The sequence below is a fragment of the Aulonocara sp. 'chitande type north' Nkhata Bay genome, linkage group LG3 (assembly GCF_057382095.1).
Source record: "Aulonocara sp. 'chitande type north' Nkhata Bay isolate Kocher_YH1m ecotype deep benthic linkage group LG3, A_spYH_male_GT1.1, whole genome shotgun sequence".
Lineage (NCBI taxonomy): Eukaryota > Metazoa > Chordata > Actinopteri > Cichliformes > Cichlidae > Aulonocara > Aulonocara sp. 'chitande type north' Nkhata Bay.
The window spans coordinates 26,781,309-26,803,622 of NC_141346.1; the positions used below are offsets into that span (position 1 = coordinate 26,781,309).

The 22,314-nt window shown below is 40.7% G+C and overlaps 1 protein-coding gene and 1 pseudogene across 1 annotated transcript; both read left to right on the forward strand.

Annotated features, from left to right (window-relative positions):
- The first annotated feature begins 753 nt into the window (after positions 1–753).
- Positions 754–10,488, forward strand: LOC147334890 (uncharacterized; annotated as a pseudogene).
- A 1,188-nt stretch (positions 10,489–11,676) lies between these two features.
- Positions 11,677–21,359, forward strand: LOC147334891 (uncharacterized). The gene is made up of 4 exons (XM_086286943.1): positions 11,677–11,907; positions 12,737–13,170; positions 13,803–14,066; positions 18,867–21,359. The coding sequence occupies exons 2-4, from the start codon at positions 12,999–13,001 to the stop codon at positions 19,658–19,660; spliced, it is 1,230 nt and encodes a 409-aa protein (XP_086143069.1). The 5' UTR covers positions 11,677–11,907; positions 12,737–12,998; the 3' UTR covers positions 19,661–21,359.
- Positions 21,360–22,314: the final 955 nt, after the last annotated feature.

Genomic DNA, 22,314 nt, shown 5'->3' on the forward strand with positions numbered 1-22,314 from the left:
TTAATCTGTAGCTCTGCTCTAAAAGAACGTACATACCTGGACCCACCTACTATCCTCAGAAACGTAAAATGATTGGCTAGAAGTGTATCACAGCTCAGGAAAAAAAAGCACAGAAATGTGCGCTGCTTTTCGGTCTGGTTACTACTGTTTATATCAGAACCGGTGCAATCATGGCACCGGACACTGGTACCCATCCCACCCGCAGGCAGACTACTGTCTGTCACACATGAAGCCCTACCTCGACAGCAAGGGCCGCGAGCTGCCGTCAGCTTTCGACTTTGTCGAATTCACTCGCTCTTTGTCAACTGATCCCTTCCCACCCTCCTTTGCCATAAAACTGTCACACGATAACTAATTTCCTTCTAGAGGCTTTTGAGAAGCCTCTAGAACAGGGGTCTGAAACTCGCGGCCCGAAGGCCATTTGTGGCCCACGTCACCTGTACTTGCAGATGTGACAAAAAAAATTTTAAAATTATTATACAAAAAAAATGATTTAATACAACGGCAGAGTGTTACAGGCATGGCCCTTTAAGACTGTAGCCTCATGGTGTAGTCCGTGCTACAGGGAGAACGTGTGGGACCACCCCTCCCGCTGTGTGTGTGTGAGCGTGAGGGAGGGAGAAAAAGTAAAGTCGAAAACTATGAGGTGCTACCGAGCAGAAATGGGAGATGGAAGCATGTAAATATGCTGATGAGCCCAGTTGTAAGTAAGCTAGCTAGCTTAGCTTAGCTCATAGCCGACTCGTTAGCACCATGGCTACTTCACCTGTCCCTCCTGCACTTTCCTGCTCATTGTGTCAGATGTTTAGTTATTCCTCAGCCTCCTTTAGCAGTAATGATACTTGTAAGAAATGTATCATATTTGTAGCTCTGGAGGCCAGGATTACTGAATTGGAGACTCGGCTTCGCACCCTTCATTCACCCATAGCTAGCCAGGCCCCTGTAGCTGGTGCAGCCGAAGATAGCGTAGGCCCCGCTAGCTGTTCCCCGGCAGATCTCAAGCAGCTGGGGAAAGAAGGCGGCTGGGGGGGGTCAAACTCTGGTAATTGGTGATTCTGTTCTCAGACATGTGAAGCTAGAGACACTGGCAACCATAGTCAATTGTCTTCCAGGGGCCAGAGCAGGCGACATTGAAGGAAATTTAAAACTACTGGCTAAGGGTAAACGTAAATACAGTAAAATCATACTTCACGTCGGCAGTGATGACACCCGGTTACGCCAATCGGAGGTCACTAAAATCAATATTGAATCGGTGTGTAACTTTGCCAAAACAATGTCGGACTCTGTAGTTTTCTCTGGTCCCCTCTCCAATCAGACCAGGAGTGACATGTTTAGCCGCATGTTCTCCTGAAATTGCTGGCTCTCTGAGTGGTGTCCAAGAAACGATGTGGTCTTCATAGATAATTGGCAAACCTTCTGGAGGAAACCTGGTCTTGTTAGGAGAGACGGCATCCATCCCACTTTGGATGGAGCAGCTCTCATTTCTAGAAATATGGAAAAATTTATTAAACCCCCCCCAAAATATGACAATCCACAGTTGGGACCAGGAAGCAGAGTTGCAATCTTACACGCCTCTCTGCAGCTTCTCTCCTCCTGCTACCCCCCCAAAAAACCCATTTCCATTGAGACTGTGTCAGCTCCCAAAAAGACAAAAAATAAACTAAAAACCAGCAACAAACAACTTAAATATAAAAAATCACAAAGAAAGAACAGTACCTGGTTGCAGCCGGATGATTATGTTAGTTTAAATGAATCAACACTCCCGAGTCATTCTAACTACCAGAAACCTCAAAGCACAGGCCGAGGGGGCGGTGTGGCAGCAATTTTTCACACCAGCCTATTAATTAACGAAAGACCAAGACAGACTTTTAATTCATTTGACAGCCTGATGCTGTCAAATGAATTAAACCTTGTCCACCCCAGCTGTAAAACTCAGAAACCAGCCTTACTTGTTATCATCTATCGTCCACCTGGGCCTTACACAGAGTTTCTCTCTGATTTCTCAGACTATATATCTGATTTAGTTCTCAGCTCAGATAAAATAGTTATTGTGGGTGATTTTCACATCCATGTAGATGCTAAAAATGACAGCCTCAATATGGCATTTAATCTCTTATTAGACACAATTGGCTTCTCTCAAAGTGTAAAAGAACCCACCCACCACTTTAATCACACTCTTGATCTTGTTTTAACATATGGCATAGAAACTGAATATTTAACAGTGTTTCCTGAAAACCCTCTCCTGTCTGATCATTTCCTGATAACATTTACATTTACAATAATTGATTACACAACAATGGAGAGTAGACTTTATCACAGTAGATGTCTTTCTGAAAGCGCTGTAACTAAGTTTAAGAATATAATCCTTCCACTGTTATCATCTTCAATGCTCATAGAGCAGAGCAGCTATCTGAACACTACCCCATCAGAGATCAATTAACTTGTTAATAATTTTTACCTCCTCACTACGTACGACTCTGGATACTGTAGCTCCTGTGAAAACTAAGGCCTCAAATCAGTACCTGACTCCATGGTATAATTCTCAAACACGTAGCCTAAAGCAGATAACTCATAAATTTAGAAGATCATCATTTAGCCTGGAGAAATAGTTTGCTGCTTTAAAAGAAAGCCCTCCGCAAAGCCAGAACATCTTACTATTTGTCACTGATTGAAGAAAATAAGAACAACCCCAGGTTTCTCTTCAGCACTGTAGCCAGGCTGACAAAAAGTCAGAGCTCTTTTGAGCCAACCATCCCTTTAATGTTAACTAGTAATGATTTCATGAACTTCTTCACAAATAAAATTTTAATCATTAAAGAAAAAATTACCAATAATCATCTCACAGATGTAATATTATCTACAGCTACTTTTAGTACCATTGATGTTAAGTTAGACTCCTTTTCTCCAATTGATCTTTCTGATTTAACTTCAGTAATTACTTCCTCCAAACCATCAACGTGTCTTTTAGACCCCATTCCTACAAAACTGCTCAAAGAAGTCCTGCCATTAATTAATGCTTCAATCTTAAATATGATCAACCTATCCTATCTCTAATAATCAGTCAATGTACCACAGGCCTTCAAGCTGGCTGTAGTTTAACCTTTACTCAAAAAGCCATCCCTAGACCCAGCTATCTTAGCTAATTATAGGCCAATCTCCAACCTTCCTTTCATATTAAAAATCCTTGAAAAAGTAGTTGTCAAACAGCTAACTGATCATCTGCAGAGGAATGGTTTATTTGAAGAGATTCAGTCAGGTTTCAGAGCTCATCACAGCACAGAAACGGCTTTAGTGAAGGTTACAAATGATCTTCTTATGGCCTCTGACAGTGGACTCATCTCTGTGCTTGTGCTGCTAGACAAAATGCTGCAGCAAGAGTACTGACAGGCAGTAGCGGTTTTTGATACGGGCGACATGGGCAGTTGCCCGGGGCGGCATCGTGGTGGGGGCATCACGGGCATCGGCAAAAATAAATAAATAAATTTAAAAAATTGCTCGTACTCATGCTGCCCCGACGTCATGCCAGCGCATATTGGGAATGGCATAGGCACCGATTGGTTTTCTATCGCCCATTTTCTGGGAGTAAGGGCGCCCTCCGTTTGCGAGGTGCGCCTGCTGCTTGCGGCACAGGGAGGAGAGGGCGGGGCGGCAGGGTATTCACTGGCTGGCTGGAGCAACGTCTAATAACCCACCCCCAAAATAAAACAAAATAAAAACAAACCAACAAACACGAAAACACCAGACATTATGATACAGACTTATAATTTGCACCAATGTTTTTTCGAAATTCTATATGTTCAGAGTGAGCGCGAGAGCCCTCGGTGCGCCTGCTTGCTGCTGAAGTCAAAGTAAACTTTGTCATCTCCGCTACATACAGTCCAGGATATAGAGAGACGAGACGACGAGGCTCCAGTTACATCAGTGCAAGTAAACAAACAATATATATATAAGAAGAGTAAAAAAAATAAATATACACTTTAGGACTAGTGGTAAAGGGATTAATAACAATTTAAAACTTATCATTTACAGTTTGATGATTTAAAGTCTCACACACAACACATCGAAAGGTGAGGGGGCCGGCTGCTTCCAAATAGAGCACATTTCATTCATAATGCTGTAAATCCAAGTCCATTATGTACTCTTGATTTGAATACTGGGTTGTGCGAAATCCCAGAAATACACCTTGTGGTGATCCTCGAGTTGGGGGATGGGTGTTCATACTGGAATGCAAAATTAAAACCAAGATGGACAAGAAAAGTTCAAAGCCATCAGTATGGAACGCCAGGACTGCCATAATGAATTAATTAAATACACCATTAAATAATTAATTAAATGTGTCAATAATTAATTAAAATTGGAATTAATTAATTAAATAAATAGTTATGACACATGTAATTAATTAATTATTGACACATTTAATTAATTATTTATGTATTTCACATTTTAATTAATTATAGACACACATAAATAATTAAATGTGTCTATAATTAATAAAAATGTGAAATACATAAATAATTAAATATTTCACATTTTTATTAATTATTGACACATTTAATTAATTATTGACGCATTTAATTAATTATTTAATGATATATTTATTTATTTCATTTTGCCAGTCCTGGCGCCTGGCAGTCATCTTGAAATAATTTTATCTGTCAGCCTCATCCATCAAACCCAGGGGGCGGGGTTAACGCTGATCGAGTCAAAACCATTGCTTTGGCCTGGTGGCCATTGTTTTTAGCACACAACAACCGGCATGTGGAAGCTAACAGAACTGAACTTTGAAAAACCCTGTTTGTGTGTCACCAAATACCGTTTTAATATTTTTTTAGCCGAGAATGTAGTGGTTTAATCTTCATGTGTCTGGTCGGTTTGTCAACATACAGCCTCTTTGCAAAAGTGCTTCGATGATTTCAGAGATGTCTGTCCAGTCTCACGGCAAAGCGTGGGATAGACCCGCTCGCCTCGCAAGCAATCGAGCTATTATTACCGTCGACAAAGCGCAGGCCCCGGTACACAGCTGTAGTAACCCCCGCTGACTTCTTTTACTGAGGTTATATTTATCGGTGTTTTATTTCCTGATGTTCTTATGTGTCCTACGTGTTTCAGTCGCCAATTCTGAATTATAACTAACATTAAAAACATGTTTAAGGAGGAGAGAGAGCAAATAAATCTGTTTAACATCTGATCTTTGGGTTTTTGTTCAGTAATCAGCGTGACCTGTGTATAAACGCATAAAAGAGATAACGTTGGTGTTTCTGTCATGTAGTAACTGCTGGCTTTAGCTGTACAAAGGTTGTTCGACACTATGAAACACATACAGACTTCATGATGTTCAGCTAATATTTTTATTGTGAATATTAATCATGAGGGTAAACGGCCCTGTACACCACGGAGCGAGGTCAGCATATCCACGATATCCTCAGCTCCATGAGTTAACACAGAGTTTCCCAGCTGACTATCTAACTGCCAACTATTCCAGAGACGTGAAAATATACAGCATAAAGAAAAGTGTAAGAGACTCAGCAGCAGATTAGAATAATAGTTATACATTTAATAAATCACCAAATGAATCCAAGAAACGAGCAAACCTGTTCCGACAATTTGAGTTTGTATTCCCTCAGCTGCAGACTCGCTGCTGTTTAAATGTTTGAAAAGGAAGATTAGATATAAACAAACGTCAAACATAGACTCAGTCTGCCTTCACATTTGATATGAGGCCAGCACGTATAGTGGCTGTGTCCTGTTTTAAGATCATACATGTAAAATTGTTGTCTGACCTCCGTCGATCCAGCCGCTCAGAGTCTGTGGTTACCCTGGTTACTGCATAAACAGCTGTAATGTTAAAAGCGGGCACTGAGGAAACCTACCGGCAGCATGAGTGTTTATGTTTTTCATTGCAAAAGAACTGTCTGAATAGTTAACTGAAGTTAACTTGGATAAATTATAGTTAAGGAGTATCACAGATACTACGTGAGCTGTGCGACTGTTCACCGCTACACTGAAATCAGCAGGCTATTACTGAAATACACGTGCTATATCATAAACTATGATATAAATAGGGAGGTCCTATTAACATGTTTAGTTTTAAAGGACACCTTCCTGCCTTTAGTCTCATTCATGAGCAGTATTAGTTTTCTTCTAACATCCAGAAGTCTGCACGATGTGTTTCATAGTTTGTAACAAACCTTTGACAGGTAAACATAACATGACCGAAAAAGCAAAAAAAAAAAAAAGAGAGAGAGAGAGAGAGAGAAAATCACATTCTAACAGACAGCTGGTGCTTAGAATACAGTTGAATAACTATTAAAAAACGAATGCAACATGTGAAACACGGAGAGTGGAATATGTAAACAAACCGGTTAACGTAACCCCCTGGGTGCACTCTGCATGCTGACTGTTAGCAGAGCTAGTGAAATCTCTGAAAACATCTGAGCACTTTTGCAAACATGTTCTATGTTGACAACCTGACCAGACATATGTCGCGACATTCGCAGCCAAAACACTGTTAAAAGTGTAGCTGGTGACAGAAAAACGGGGTATTTTAAAACTACACCACCACCATTGCTGGCTGTGATTTGATCTGCATTCTGGGATACCTGGCTGCCCCAAGTCTACACAAGCAATCGATTATCTAGGATCGACCTGCTTTGACTTACTTTGCACGGCAACCAATCAAATGTTAGAGAAGCTGCATGGGCAGCGTTAACCCCGCCCCCTGAGTTTGATGGGTGAGGCTGACAGATAAAATTAATTCAAGATGAGAGCCAGGCGCCAGGACTGCCAAAATGAAATAAATAAATATATCATTAAATAATTAAATGTGTTAATAATTAATTAAAATGTGAAAAACATAAATAATTAATTAGATGTGTCAATAATTAATTAATTACATGTGTCATAACAATTTATTTAATTAATTAATTCCAATTTTAATTAATTATTGACACATTTAATTAATTATTTAATGGTGTATTTAATTAATTCATTATGGCAGTCCTGGCATTCCGTACATCAGGTGCTCAGTTTAGAAAAAAAAAAAGACAAAAGAAGAGGAGGATAAACGAGCAAAAGATACAGGTAAGCAGATGTGTCATTGGATAATGGCAGGTCATCCTGAAACAATCAGAATCAGTATACTTTATTAATCCCTAAAGAAATTATGTTTCAGTGTGGATTCGGGAGACAGACACTATCTCTACTCTCAAGATTCGCCTTAAAACTTTCCTTTTTGCTAAAGCATACAGTGGGGCAAAAAAGTATTTAGTCAGCCACCGATTGTGCAAGTTCCCCCAATTAAAATGATGACAGAGGTCAGTAATTTGCACCAGAGGTACACTTCAACTGTGAGAGACAGTTGACAGTTGTTGAAAAAAAAATCCATAAATTCACATGGTAGGATTTGTAAAGAATTTATTCGTAAATCAGGGTGGAAAATAAGTATTTGGTCACCTCAAACAAGGAAAATCTCTGGCTCTCACAGACCTGTAACGTCTTCTGTAAGAAGCTTTTCTGTCCCCCACTCGTTACCTGTATGAATGGCACCTGTTTGAACTCATCATCTGTATAAAAGACACCTGTCCACAGCCTCAAACAGTCAGACTCCAAACTCCGCCATGGCCAAGACCAAAGAGCTTTCGAAGGACACCAGGAAAAGTATTGTAGACCTGCACCAGACTGGGAAGAGTGAATCTACAATAGGCAAGCAGCTTGGTGTGAAAAAAATCAACTGTGGGAGCAATCATCAGAAAATGGAAGACATACAAGACCACTGATAATCTCCCTCGATCTGGGGCTCCACGCAAGATCTCATCCCGTGGGGTCAAAATGATCATGAGAACGGTGAGCAAAGATCCCAGAACCACACGGGGGGACCTGGTGAATGACCTGCAGAGAGCTGGGACCAAAGTAACAAAGGTCACCATCAGTAACACACTACAACGGCAGGGAATCAAATCCCGCAGTGCCAGACGTGTTCCGCTGCTGAAGCCAGTGCATGTCCAGGCCCGTCTGAAGTTTGCCAGAGAGCACATGGATGATACAGCAGAGGATTGGGAGAATGTCATGTGGTCAGATGAAACCAAAGTAGAACTTTTTGGTATAAACTCAACTCGTCGTGTTTGGAGGAAGAAGAATACTGAGTTGCATCCCAAGAACACCATACCTACTGTGAAGCATGGGGGTGGAAACATCATGCTATGGGGCTGTTTTTCTGCCAAGGGGACAGGACGACTGACCCGTGTTAAGGACAGAATGAATGGGGCCATGTATCGTGAGATTTTGAGCCAAAACCTCCTTCCATCAGTGAGAACTTTGAAGATGAAACGAGGCTGGGTCTTCCAACATGACAATGATCCAAAACACACCGCCCGGGCAACAAAGGAGTGGCTCCGTAAGAAGCATTTGAAAGTCCTGGAGTGGCCTAGCCAGTCTCCAGACCTCAACCCCATAGAAAATCTGTGGCGGGAGTTGAAAGTCCGTGTTGCTCGGCGACAGCCCCAAAACATCACTGCTCTCGAGAAGATCTGCATGGAGGAATGGGCCAAAATACCAGCTACTGTGTGTGCAAACCTGGTAAAGACCTATAGTAAACATTTGACCTCTGTTATTGCCAACAAAGGTTATGTTACAAAGTATTGAGTTGTATTTTTGTTATTGACCAAATACTTATTTTCCACCCTGATTTACGAATAAATTCTTTACAAATCCTACCATGTGGATCCATGGATTTTTTTTTTCACATTCTGTCTCTCACAGTTGAAGTGTACCTCTGGTGCAAATTACTGACCTCTGTCATCATTTTAGGTGGGGGAACTTGCACAATCGGTGGCTGACTAAATACTTTTTTGCCCCACTGTATCTCTGCTTGATGGATGAACATGAAGGCCATGAAACAGTCCCAGCTGCAGCAGAAAGGACTGAGAAGCAGAAGGAGCTCGAGGTGAGACGACTAAACATCCAGCAGAGAATCCAGGAGCGAGAGAAAGATGTGAAGCTGCTTCAACAGGAGGTGGAGGCCATCAATGGCTCTGCTGATAAAGCAGTGGAGGACAGTGAGAAGGTGTTGTAGGAATGTTTAGCTTATTTTAGAGTTTAGGAATGTGTTAGATAGGATATAGAATTGTGAGACACTGACACTGCCCTGGATCTAAATAAAGGCCTGACTGTGTCATGAACTTAGGAGTAGATTTTAGGAGACCCTCCCCCAGTTGAACTGTGAAAGTAAGACAAAGAGGAGTTAATGCTGAGTGGAAATTCCCCAGAGGATACAGAGTTTGCAGCACACTATGTTTTATAGTTATATAAGGGTTTTATGATGGGGTCGCTTCTATAAAGCTGGCTGTAACTAACAAAGGGGTGAAGATTTTGCAGAGGGACATCGGCCTCGTCTTCCGTTCTAGAAGTGCATGCTTAAATGAAGATGAATAAAGGTTTTGTGAAATAACTACTGAGTTCTGGTGCCGTCTCTGGAACTTATGAGGAATAAAACGAACCGGGGTGAAACTGATTTCGCAACAATGTTCACTAAGCTGATCCGTCTCATCCAGAAAAGAAGCTCTGATGTGAAGCAGCAGGTCAGATCCCAGCAGGAAACTGAAGTGAGTCGAGTCAAAGAGCTTCAGGAGAAGCTGGAGCAGGAGATCGCTGAGCTGAAGAGGAAAGACGGCGAGCTGGAGCAGCTCTCACACACAGAGGATCACAACCAGTTTCTACACAACTACCCCTCACTGTCAGCACTCAGTGAGTCTACACACTCATCCAGCATCAATATTCGTCCTCTGAGCTACTTTGAGGATGTGACAGCAGCTGTGTCAGAGACCAGAGATAAACTACAGGACATTCTGAGAGAGGAATGGACAAACATCTCACTGACAGTGACTGAAGTGGATGTTTTACTGTCACCAGCAGAGCCAAAGACCAGAGCTGGATTCTTAAAATATTCACGTGAAATCACACTGGATCCAAACACAGCAAACACACATCTGTTATTATCTGAGGGGAACAGAAAAGTAGCATTTATGAAGCAACAAAAGTCTTATTTTGATCATCCAGACAGATTCACTGTATGGTGTCAGGTCCTGAGTAGAGAGAGTCTGACTGGACGTTGTTACTGGGAGGTGGAGTGGAGAGGGAGAGCAGTTTATGTCGCAGTTGCATACAAGAATATCAGCAGAGCAGGAAGGGGCAATGAATGTGGATTTGGATGGAATGACAAATCTCAGGCATTATATTGTGACACAAACGGTTATGAATTTCAATATAACAAAGTCCAAACTGTCCTCTCAGGTCCTCGGTCCTCCAGAGTAGGAGTGTACCTGGATCACAGAGCAGGTATTCTGTCTTTCTACAGCGTCTCTGAAACCATGACTCTCCTCCACAGAGTCCAGACCACATTCACTCAGCCGCTCTATGCTGGACTTTTTCTTTATGGACTTGGAGCCACTGCAGAGTTGATTAAAGTCAAATAGAGAAGACGGGTTCATGTTGATCTCTGACCATTATATGTACTTGTGTAATTTCTAAATGAGCTGAGAAGTTCAGTGGTCCATTGATGTGTGAAAATAATATTGCACTGATTCAAAATGAACTTACATTTATGGGCATTTTTTACGATTATGTAATCGTGCTACTAACAACCAGTTATTGTATTTAGAGTAAAATCATTTAAAGACATTTTTAGATGAAAGGTTTGTACTTGATAACTACTTGAACTGCTTTGTTTGAATTTCAGAAGATTTGGCAGGAATTTTGCTCTTAGGCCTTTCAGTTTTACAATCCAGACTTTGGAGGAGAACAAATAAAATCTAAAAGTGAGCTGTAGTGAGTATTGATTTCTTCTCTCAGTACATAAGATAACCAGTCCCAGTTCAAATCTGTTGCCAGAAGACTCATTAAAATCATGGTAGATAGTTACTCTGTATCTGATGCTTTAAAAAAAAAAAACTAGTTTAGAATAAAGGTTTCTGATGTTTAGTTGAAGAATACTTGGACCAGATGTGAAAAACAGTTAAAAACAGAACATTGATGAGAGCAAACAATAGGGGCATGATATCAGCAAACATTATGGTTTAAAATAAAAATAATAAAACTCCAATAAAATTTAGGCAGATATTTCTGCTTCCTACTCGTCTGCAACACATCCACCATGTTTCAAATATTCCTGCTGTTTTTGCGCTAATTTTAGTTTCTGCTCGCAGGAAGTTCATGTTGAGCTCAGTGAGTCTGATCTGAATTCATATGTGAGAAAATGATTACACACAAATGAACCTGGAGCAAAATGAGCAGAGAGACTGAAAGAAAAATTGATCACAGCTTTATATATTTGTGATAATGATGTGAAAGAAAAATGTTCAAAGAACAATATTAATAATATAATTAATTATGTTACTGGCTCTGCTTCTAAACACTGCTGCTCTTCCTTATTTAATGACATACAGGAGCAGAATGATGGAGGACCTGTGATAAATATTGTATCAATAATAAGGTTAAGCAAGTGTCTTTCAACATGTCGCAGATTTGTTGTACGGGCCTCTTTACACTGTCTCTATAAGTTTTGTAAACCAAAAAACAAACAAACAAAGGTGTCTGCTCAGTCAGCAGTGTAGGGGGGAGGGGCTCTAAGTTGACCTAACGGGCTGTGAATGGACAGCAGACTGCAGAGGGAAGTGACGTCTCAGGAAGTGAAATGAGAATAGAAGTGGATGGTGAGCGATGTAGCGATGAAATAAGATAAACACAATAAGACAAACAAACAGAAAACAAAGCGGAAAAGGAGAACAACAAGCAGAGTGAAAGTAAACCTGTAATGTGGAGGAAACGGACAGTGAGCGCAGTGTAACCGTGACAACGAGACACGAGGACGGATTTAAAGTGATCATAAAATCGTCTCCAGACGGTCGTCGTTCGGTGAGTGGAACCAGATTCAGCTACAACAGCGATAAATACGCCTGTAGAGAGATGAAGAGTGCTATAATACTGAGAAACGGATCTCTGATGAGTGTTTGTAGGGATGTGGTTCAGCAAAATAAAGACACACGACTCTATAACATGCTGCCACATAAAATACATCAAGTAATTAAATAAAATGTATTTATATATCACTTTTCACAGATAAAAATCACAAAGTGCTTCACAATTAGATTAAATTCAATCAGAAGCATTATCAAGGACTACAACATCTAGTCCTTTTACTGAATATAAGTTTGTTTGTAGTGGAGTCTTGGCAGCGTAACGACAACGATAGAGAGTCCCACAGCCTTGGTGCCTGAAAAGCCTGATCCCCACAGGTTTTGAACCTAGTACGTGGGGGCAACAGTAACTTCTGCCCTGAAGAACTATGTGCTCGGGATGAAGCATGAGGTTTCAACAGGTCAGCGATATACTGGCCCAGCTGTCTGATGAACAGAATCAACCTTTTGAGATTTACTTACCTTGATCATTAAGCACGCATCAAGACCTTATTTTATTAATATATTTTAAATGATAGCAGCACAAACAAAATATGTTGCAGCACAAAACGTAGCACAAATGTTTGACATCAATTTAGTTTGATTTGTGTAATGTGGAGGGGCTGGTTGATCTTTTGACCTTTACATTTTCATTAATATCTTTAAAACAGAAGCAGCACAAATGACAATTTTAGCAGTAAATGGCAAATTATACTATCGAATTATAAAATTGATGAAAGAATATAATTATCCTTGTTTTTCCTGCTATTCTCCTGTCCACACTCCAGTCCAATAGGCGGGATTAATGCAACTGTAAGCTGATTTGTCAAACGCCATCAGGCCCCGAAGAAGAACGGAGGAGGACAGCACTACTGTGGTAGAGGAGCGGTGTGTGTGCAGACATGGCTGCTGTTGATGAAGCGGACTGAACTTGGAGGAGAGACACAAACTGAAGTATTGATCCCATCACATCAGTGTGGATCTGATAGCAATACCTGTATCGCTTCATCGATGCTTGTATCGATCCGCTCAGCCTGAGTTGAAGCAGCGATGAGTTCAGTTCAGTATCTGAGAGAGTTCATCAAGAAGAGACTAACTGCTGTTTGTGAAGAAATCTTCTCAGAGGTTCAAAAAACCATCGTCCAGTATGAGGAGGAGATCAACCGTCAGCACAGACTGCTGGATATCAGCCGGAAACCCGACAGAAACTCACACATCATAGGTATGGACATGTTTTTAACTCTGTGCTGTTCAAGCTCAGATTCTTCAGTGTGACTGACTTTACTAGAAGATGTTAAACTGGGTATTTATCAGTGCTGTGGGTCAGTGTCCAGTGATGGACTATGTTGGACTGGTGCAGGTCCATGGTCACTGATAGGTTAGGTTTTAAAACATTTTAATTGATTTATTTACTAAACTTTTTTTTCTCTAACATATTCCACTGTTGAGTACATCAGGTGTGTGTTGGATCCTCTGTAAACACTGAGGCTGTGCAGTAAAGATCTAGTTAGATGTCAGCAGAAAACACATTTAACAAGTTGTTAACAGACTTCTCTGAAGTTGAAGTGAATCTTCATTTAAAGAAGGATTTCAGACACTGATGTTTTCATGGTGTCACCCTGCAGTTTAGTTTGGGAAACTTTGTGTCTTTCTGTGTGGAGTGAGGAGCTTCAATGCTAACATGTTAGCGTTTAGCTGTTAGCTATTTCCCTCTGTGTGTGTGTGGCTCATAATTGGTCATATGACAGGCTGATCGGCATTTATTCAGGTTTTGATTCATGCTTTATAAAATAGTTTGAGTTTATGTATCAACACATTGGTCATTATTATTCTTCTGTTTCTTTGTTCCTCGAGACTTCCCACGACAACATGACTGTGAGGAAGAGGAGGGTCTGGATGAGCAGCAGGTCTGTAACCAGGAGAGGAACTCCAGTCTGGACCAGGAGGACCCAGAGCCTCCACAGATTAAAGAGGAACAGGAGGAGCTCTGCAGCAGTCAGGAGGGAGAGCAGCTTGGACTGAAGAAGGAGGCTGAAGGCATTATCGTCTGGACTGATGAAGAGCAGCTCAGACAGATGGAGACTATCTGGAAACCTGAGATAAAGCTACACAGAATAGGTATGTAAAACTGTGATGTCTTTATAACATTGAATATGACTCACAGGCATCACAGTGGAACAGTGGTTAGCACTGTTGGCTCCCAACAACAAGGTCCTGGGTTTGACTCCACCTGGGGTCCGTTCTTCGTACCTCGCTAAGTAAGTTAGCTGGATTAGATTGTTGACGATTTCGCGTGATCTTGGATCGTTCGGTTCCCCGAAGCTCATCCGGGACTTGCTGTCATAGCAACAGAGCCGTAAGCGTAAACCTGCTCGGGAGCAGGCTTACTTTATGTAAACAGGATTAGATCGCGGCCACGCAGGTATGTCCGCTTCATTTATACGAAAGCAACAGCGATATTCCACCACTGTTTCACCATAAATAAAAAACATCAATGTAACTAAAGATAATGCAGCACTTGATCCTTTTATTGATGTCACACAGATACATACAGGTCATTCCCTAAAAAAGGGAAATGTACTATTAACATTCTATTACATGTATGTGATTATTACAGATGTAATTCATATTTCAGAGTAGTAATTGTAAATCACTTCGTGTAATCAAGATGAGAGACCATGGCTATAAAAGCGAAGGTGGATTTGGGAAGTCTGTCGCAGCCATGTCCTGTCCGTTTACACGAGCAGCCCATTGCAGAAGGTGCAAGATTGATAAGGAGAGTTTTCAGAATTCAGCGTATATTGCGGGATAGACAGGATCCTTTAGCTCAGCGCGACAGTGTGCTCATAGAGAGATATCGATATTCCCGTGAGGGTATTATTTACTTAACCAACTTGTTGACGAGGGGGTGCAGGACCACCACCTGTCTTTTGTTGCTCTGCCCTTTTCTTGGTTGCTGTTATAAACAAACAGATTATTCCAGGGTCTCTTTCCAAGAGACTAAAAGCAATATAAGTGATAAATATTACCATTCTGTAGAATATTCTTATATTTCACTTTTACTTGTTCCCATGTTCTAGTGGGTCCTGTTGTGGCTCTAATGTGAAAGGGGATATAATATAACATAATATAATATAATGTAATATAATATTGGATAATATGGTGTAATATAATAAATCTACCCTACCACCTACTGGTGTTGGCCAGAGGGGCCGATGGCGCGATATGGCAGCCTGGCTTCTGTCAGTCTGCCCCAGGGCAGCTGTGGCTACAACCGTAGCTGCCTCCACAAGTGTGTGAATGTGAGAGTGACTGAATAGTGGCATTGTAAAGTGCTTTGGGTGCCTTGAAAAGCGCTATATAGATCCACTCCATTATTATTGTTATTATTAAATTACTTACGAGTTTAATTTGTCAGCAACTTTCTGCCAGCCCTCTCTCCTTGCTTTTGCAGCCTTTGCAGTGTTCCCTTGCGTTCTGATTAAACTCTGAAACTCCTGAAATCCCTCACTCAAGAGTTCTTGCTCTGCTGCCGAAAAATACCGAGCGCGCTCCTTCGACATTTTCGCCGACCAATCAGAGGGTTGCCGATCAATGTTTCTACTCTCGATGCGTAGCCCCTTTTACGACACCCAGTGATCTCACATTACTTCATCCAGCTGTACTAATCGTCAACAGCAGGTGTGTTCGGAGAACCGGATTAGCGAGCTCACGGTTAGCGCGATGATTTGATCTTGGATGTGTCATTTGATCTTGGATGTAGTAAGCGACGTACGAAGAACGGGCCCCAGGTGTCTAGGTCTTTCTGTGTGGAGTTTGTATGTTCTCCCCTTGTTCACTCTCCAGAGACATGCACACAGCTGGGTTAGGTTAGTTGGTGACTCTAAATTGCCCATAGGTATGAATGTCAGTGCGAATAGTTGTCTGTCTTTCTGTGTTGCCCCTGCGACAGAGTGTTGACCTTTCCAGGGTCAACCCTGCCTCTCCCTATGGTAGCTGGGATTGGCTCCAGCACCCCATACCCTAATAAGAACAAATGGAAGAGAATAACCACAGCTCAAGGTTGCATTTATTTTTAGAGGCACAAGAAGAATTGAAGGTCCAACTGTAATAAGCAGCATGAATGAATCTCTTTAGCCTGATTTTCTGTTTTCATTTACATGAACACATTTTTGCCATTAACTCATGCAAAAAGGTAAATGCATGCATAAAATCCAGCAGAATGAAAGATGTGAAACATCTAAGTTTCTCACAATATTTGGAGGGTCATGAATATCATTTATGAAAAAAAAGGGCAGAGACAATGCTTTAATTTCAGGGGATGCTGAAAAAGCCTTTGACAGGATGGAATGGCCGTTTGTATTTGAAGTTCTGAAAAAGTTTGGTATTGGAAACACATTTTTTAAATGGATTCAATTGATATACTCCAATCCTCAAGCAGAGATTTTAACTAACAGTCATTTTTCCACACCATTCAGACTACACCGCGGAACTAGACAAGGGTCCCCCTTGTCACCTCTCTTGTTCACCTTGGCAGTTGAGCCTCTTGCATTGTCAATTCAATTCATAAAAACATCAGGAATTAAAGTAGGCAATATTGACCATCGTATTGCCCTATATGCTGATGATGTGATCCTGTTTTGCACCAACTTAAACAAATCAATACTAAATCAAAACTTCCAAATTTAATGTGCTACTTTTTGGCTACCAGGAAGACACTAAATAAACAAACTGAGAATCCGTTTCTGAAAAACACTATAATAATCTGGTTTGAAACACATAACTACTTGGGAGAAACATCACAACTGTCAAGGTTCCCTCCAATATTTAGAAACAACAGCTTTCCTCCCGGTAGGGCAGATGCAGGCTTTAGACTTTGATTCGATCAAGGTATAAGAAAAGTGTCTGATTTATTTAGGAATAATACTCTGTCTTTTGAACAACTTAGAAGTACATTTTCTATTCCTGCAAAACACTTTTTCAATTTTCTTCAATTAAGAAATTTTATTTTAACCACACAAGGTTAAAGCTTAGAACTCTCCACCTACTGTTCTCTAGAGAGCACAGTTATAAAACATCTTAATGGGAGAGGTCAAGTTTCTGCATTTTTCCAAAGTGTTTGTTGATTCTTTGGAGTTTTCCATAGAGTCTATTTTAGAGGCATGGAGGAATGATTTGCAAATGGATATATCTGATGATGAGTGGTATAAATCATGCTCCTTGGCCTAGAGTCAGACAATCAACATTACTTCAATATAGATGGTTAACAAGACTCTATATTACCCTCTCAAAATTGCATCATTTTAACCCAAACATCCCAGACGCCTGTATTAAGTGGGGAGTGGATAGGGGCTCTTTGTTTCATTGCATATGGGAGTGCCCACATGTGAAAGTCTTTTAGGAAAAGGTAATAAATCTGACGGATGAAAGCTAAACCAGTTCCACACTGCTGAAGTTGCATTTTTACAAACCAATTCTGGTTCCTCCGTTTCATTCAACGATCCACTTTCACCCTTGTCATTCTCAGTTGCCGCTGTGCCTTTTTCGCCATGTGCGTACGAAAACAAAGGCACTGCGCATGCGCGTTTTACCCATGTTCTATCGCGATATTTCCTTTTCTTGTCGTTGCCCAACATTATACTGGTATTACTGTGAACGGTATGATATGGCCCAGCCCTAGTTCAGAGACTTATTCCTGTGAACAAAGCTCTATCCATTTTAAAGGGAAGCTGATCGGATCAGGGTCTTGGAGCTAAGAGCTCCTGCCCGATCCCAGACAACTTCAAAGAACCAGCCTTCCCTGCAGTTTTTTTATTCCGTGAGCAGAAGCACCACCCATTGTAAAACCCATATGGTCATAAAAGTTAAAGGCACTGTCTTCTGATCACAAAGGGTCGTCTCCCCTCACCCCTGTATACGATTTAACCCCTTCAGCGGTCCACTATATACAAACACAGGTGAGCCTATAAAGGGCAGGAAGTAAACATTCTTTACCAAATAAGGAAACCCAGAATCTTTCATGAAATGTTAAACACTAAGCTAATTGCCTTCCCCACCATCTAAGGTGTGTAGGGGAGGAACAGAAAAACATCTAAACATGCAGTTTAGGACAAGATTTACAAATTTAAGTACAACAGTGGCAACTTTTATCCAAATAACTATGTGTGCACGTGTGTGCATGTGTGTGTATGTATATGCATGTGCGAGTGTGTGTTTGTGTTTGGGGGTGCACTTGTGTGTCCTCCTGCCCACAAAAGGGTCATAACGGCAGGAAGTTTACTAACCAAAAAACACAACCTTAACATAGGATGTCCCTATAATGAAACACTATAGCCTCCCCCACCAACAAATTGGCTGGAGAGGTGGTCAGAGACAAAGGAATGTCTTTGATGCTGCTGCTTGAACTAAGACTTACAAATTTAAGTAACACAATGACAATATTTAACATTTGACTCCAACATGGGTAACTATGAATAAATATTTCTATTCTGTTTTGGAAAATATGGAATTCAGAGTTTCTAAACTTAGATTTATCAGGCAAGAAGAGATTTTTTTTTACGGCATTTCAAGCACAGCCAAAACGTTTACACCTATGTAATAGAACTCTGCCCTAGCATGCCTTGTTATAACTGTAGCCAATCCAGACATACACATTCATTTAACAAAACACAACATCTATTTATTTCATACGTCACAGATATTCACATATGAATTTGAAATTTGACCTTTGCTAATAAGAATGTTAGAACTAAACATTTGCATCAGTGCCTGAATAATTTGTCACATTTGTACACTTTAAATTTCAGTGGTATATGTGAGCAACATGCTCACTATGTAGAGACCTGCTAATGGTTAAGACCAGTAAATATTTTCTCAAATGTTTGTTTTGCTATCATTTTTTCTCCTTTGTGCCTTCAGATGTTGTACAGCAGCATGCTTTTGAGGAAGAAGATGTTCTTACAGACCAGCAGGTCTGTAACCAGGAGAGGAACTCCATTCTGGACCAGAAGGACCCACAGCCTCCACAGATTAAAGAGGAACAGGAGGAAGTGTGCAGCAGTCAGGAGGGAGAGCAGCTTGGACTGAAGCAGGAGGCTGATACTTTCATGGTGACACCCACTTATGAGGAAAGTTCCCACAGTGAACCAGAACCAAAAAGTGAGCAGCTCCTTTCTCACAGCTCTTCTAGAGCAGAGAGCCGAGATCATGAAGAAAGCCAGCATGTGGACTCAGGATCTTCTAGACGTACGGAGCTGAAGAACAGACGTCCAAGTAGAACGGACACAAAGAACAAGTCTATTCAGTGTGACGTCTGTGGAAAAACTTTACCTGATAAATACAGAATGACTGCACATCTAAGAGTTCACACAGGTGAGAAACCGTATTCTTGTAGCACCTGTGGGAAAAGATCTTCTGACTCATCAGCGTTAAAAAAACATATGAGAATTCACACAGGTGAGAAACCATATTGTTGTAGCACCTGTGGGAAAAGATTTGCTGACCCATCAGCGTTCAAAAAACACACGAGAATTCACACAGGTGAGAAACCATATTCTTGTAGCACGTGTGGGAAAAGATTTACTGACTTATCAGCTATCAAAAAACACACAAGAATTCACACAGGTGAGAAACCATATTCTTGTAGCACCTGTGGGAAAAGATTTGTCCAGAGGACGCAATTAAAGAAGCATATGAGAATTCATCCTGGTTAAAATGTTCATATTTAGAGAATGTGAGACAGCTGTGAGTCATTGGTGAACACCTGAGTGAAAAGATGATCCATATTCAAGTCACTATTTTTTTCCAGAGCAGTAAAGAACTCTGTGTTGTTTGTTCAGTTTATTACATTATTCTATTAATTGTATCAGAAAAACTGATCTCACATTTCTTGATGGTTAAAGTTCGGTATGCTCCCGTTCTATTTAATAGTTTTAATCCTTTGCTCAAGTGAGTTTTTATCAAAATAAAAATCAACAAAATTGAACAACAGTCAAGAATTGTGTTTATTTTTGTCAGGAAGCAAAAGTATCAAATACCAAGTTTCATGCTTGAAGAGGGAAGTCCCCAGTACAGCTTGTTAGTCCCACCCTTTTTTTGCCTTAACCCTCTGGGGCCGACGGATGCACCGGCGTGTCAAAATCACATGACCAATTTAAGATGACACAGTTACAAGATGCAGCGACTCAGTCTCCATTGGGTCGAAAATGCGAACTTCAAACTATATACCAGTTTTTGAATTGTCTCGATTGGCCAGGTAAAACCAATGTTATGATAAAAAATACACGCAATGTTTTTTTCTGAACAAAACAGTGGTGTTTACAGCAGGAAGAACGGTAAAAACTGCGTTTTCTAAGGACAGCGCTAGCAAACACTCTCCACTTGCGAGTGAAAAAAGAAAAAGAAAAAACACCCTTCCCTATTGGTGTTAGAGTTTACCATGTCAGCCAATCAAAAAATGATATGGCAACATGTGACACTTGTTGTTTAAGGAAAAGAGGAAGTTTTTAGGAGTGACACCCGCGACGGAAAGCGGGCGAGTGAAAGAAAGAGAGAGAGAGCGAGTTTTCATATGTGAGACATTAGTGACGTGTAGTGTGTTTGGAGCCTATAGTTAGTGTGTTGTGTAGTTATTGTTTTGTATTGTGTGTCAGTTAGACTGCTGAATGTCACATTTGCTCCAAAAAGCCACCAAAGGCAGATTCCAGTGTAAACGCTGTTTCCACCTGGAAAACTGGACTGATGCACCTCCTGCTGTCAAACCTGCAGGGTTTAGGCCTGTGGTGTTCTCCTCTGTCTTATACTGAACACAAACTATTTTTATTTGGACTGGCACAAATAATTTGTGTGCCTTCTTATTTGATGCAGAACACCTGATTGTTCTGTAAATAGATTTAAATGGTTATATTAAAAAAAACAAAAAAAAACGCCTGAGGCCTTGGCTGCATTTTTAGGTAAATAGTACCATATAACTTTGTTGTTTGCAAAACATGTGCAGGATTTTTAGAACTGTACAATTTCTATTTGCATTCCAAGTTGTGAAAATGATTCAATAAACATGTTTGTGGGTTTTACAGTATAAAATATAACTTTTTTCTATTCGGATTTTGAATTTTTTTGTCTGAATTTAGATGAATTGTGCTAATATAATATGCCAAAATGGAAAAAATAACTCAGATTTCAGATATTTGAGGTTGTGCTGGAAAAAAAATGATACCAAACAAGGCAAGATAAAGCGTTTTTAAAGGTGAAATATAGAGGTAAAATCAAAAGTAGTCAAAAACGGCCAAGTATACCCTGGACCACAGAGGGTTAAAAACCCATCCCTAGACCCAGCTGTCTTAACTAATTATAGGCCAATCTCCAACCTTCCTTTCATATTAAAAATCCTTGAAAGAGTAGTTGTCAAACAGCTAACAGATCATCTGCAGAGGAATGGTTTATTTTAAGAGATTCAGTCAGGTTTCAGAGCTCATCACAGCACAGAAACAGCTTTAGTGAAGGTTACAAATGATCTTCTTATGGCCTCTGACAGTGGACTCATCTCTCATCTCTTGTCCTGCCACTTGGGCCCTAAAATCATAGAAATATGGTATCTAACCAGATTCTTTCTCTGGATGGCATTACCTTGGCCTCCAGTAATACTGTGAGGAACCTTGGAGTCCTTCAACGCACATATTAAACAAATATGTAAAACTGCTTTCTTCCATTTGTGCAACATCTCTAAAATTAGAAATGTCCTGTCTCAGAGTGATGCTGAAAAACGAGTTCACTGCAGGTCTGCTTGTTGTTCCTAGAGTATTTAAAAGTAGAATGGGAGGCAGAGCCTTCAATTTTCAGGCCCCTCTTCTGTGGAACCAGCTTCCAGTTTGGATTCGGGAGACAGACACTATCTCTACTTTAATCTTTCCTTTTTGCTAAAGCATATAGTTAGGGCTGGACCAGGTGACCCTGAATCCTCCCTTAGTTATGCGGCAATAGACGTAGGCTGCTGGGGGATTCCCATGATGCATTGAGTTTTTCCTTTCCAGTCACCTTTCTCACTCACTATGTGTTAACAGACCTCTCTGCATTGAATCATATCTGTTATTAATCTCTGTCTCTCTTCCACAGCATGTCTTTATCCTGTCTTCCGCCCCTCCCTGAGCCTGGTTCTGCCGGAAGTTTCTTCCTGTTAAAAGGGAGTTCTTCCTTCCCACTGTCGCCAAAATGCTTGCTCATAGGGGGTCATATGGTTATTGGGGTTTTCTCTGTTTCTATTATTGTAGGATCTACTGTACAATATAAAGTGCCTTGAGGTGACTGTTGTTGTGATTTGGCGCTATATAAATAAAATTGAATTGAATTGGACAAAAAACAACTAAATTCA

Coding starts and splice junctions, on each gene's coding strand:
- LOC147334891 (XM_086286943.1), top strand. CDS start 12,999: ATGAGTTCAGTTCAGTATCTGAGAGAGTTCATCAAGAAGAGACTAACT. Junction 13,171..13,802: donor CAGAAACTCACACATCATAG/GTATGGACATGT, acceptor TTGTTCCTCGAG/ACTTCCCACGACAACATGAC. Junction 14,067..18,866: donor GATAAAGCTACACAGAATAG/GTATGTAAAACT, acceptor TTGTGCCTTCAG/ATGTTGTACAGCAGCATGCT.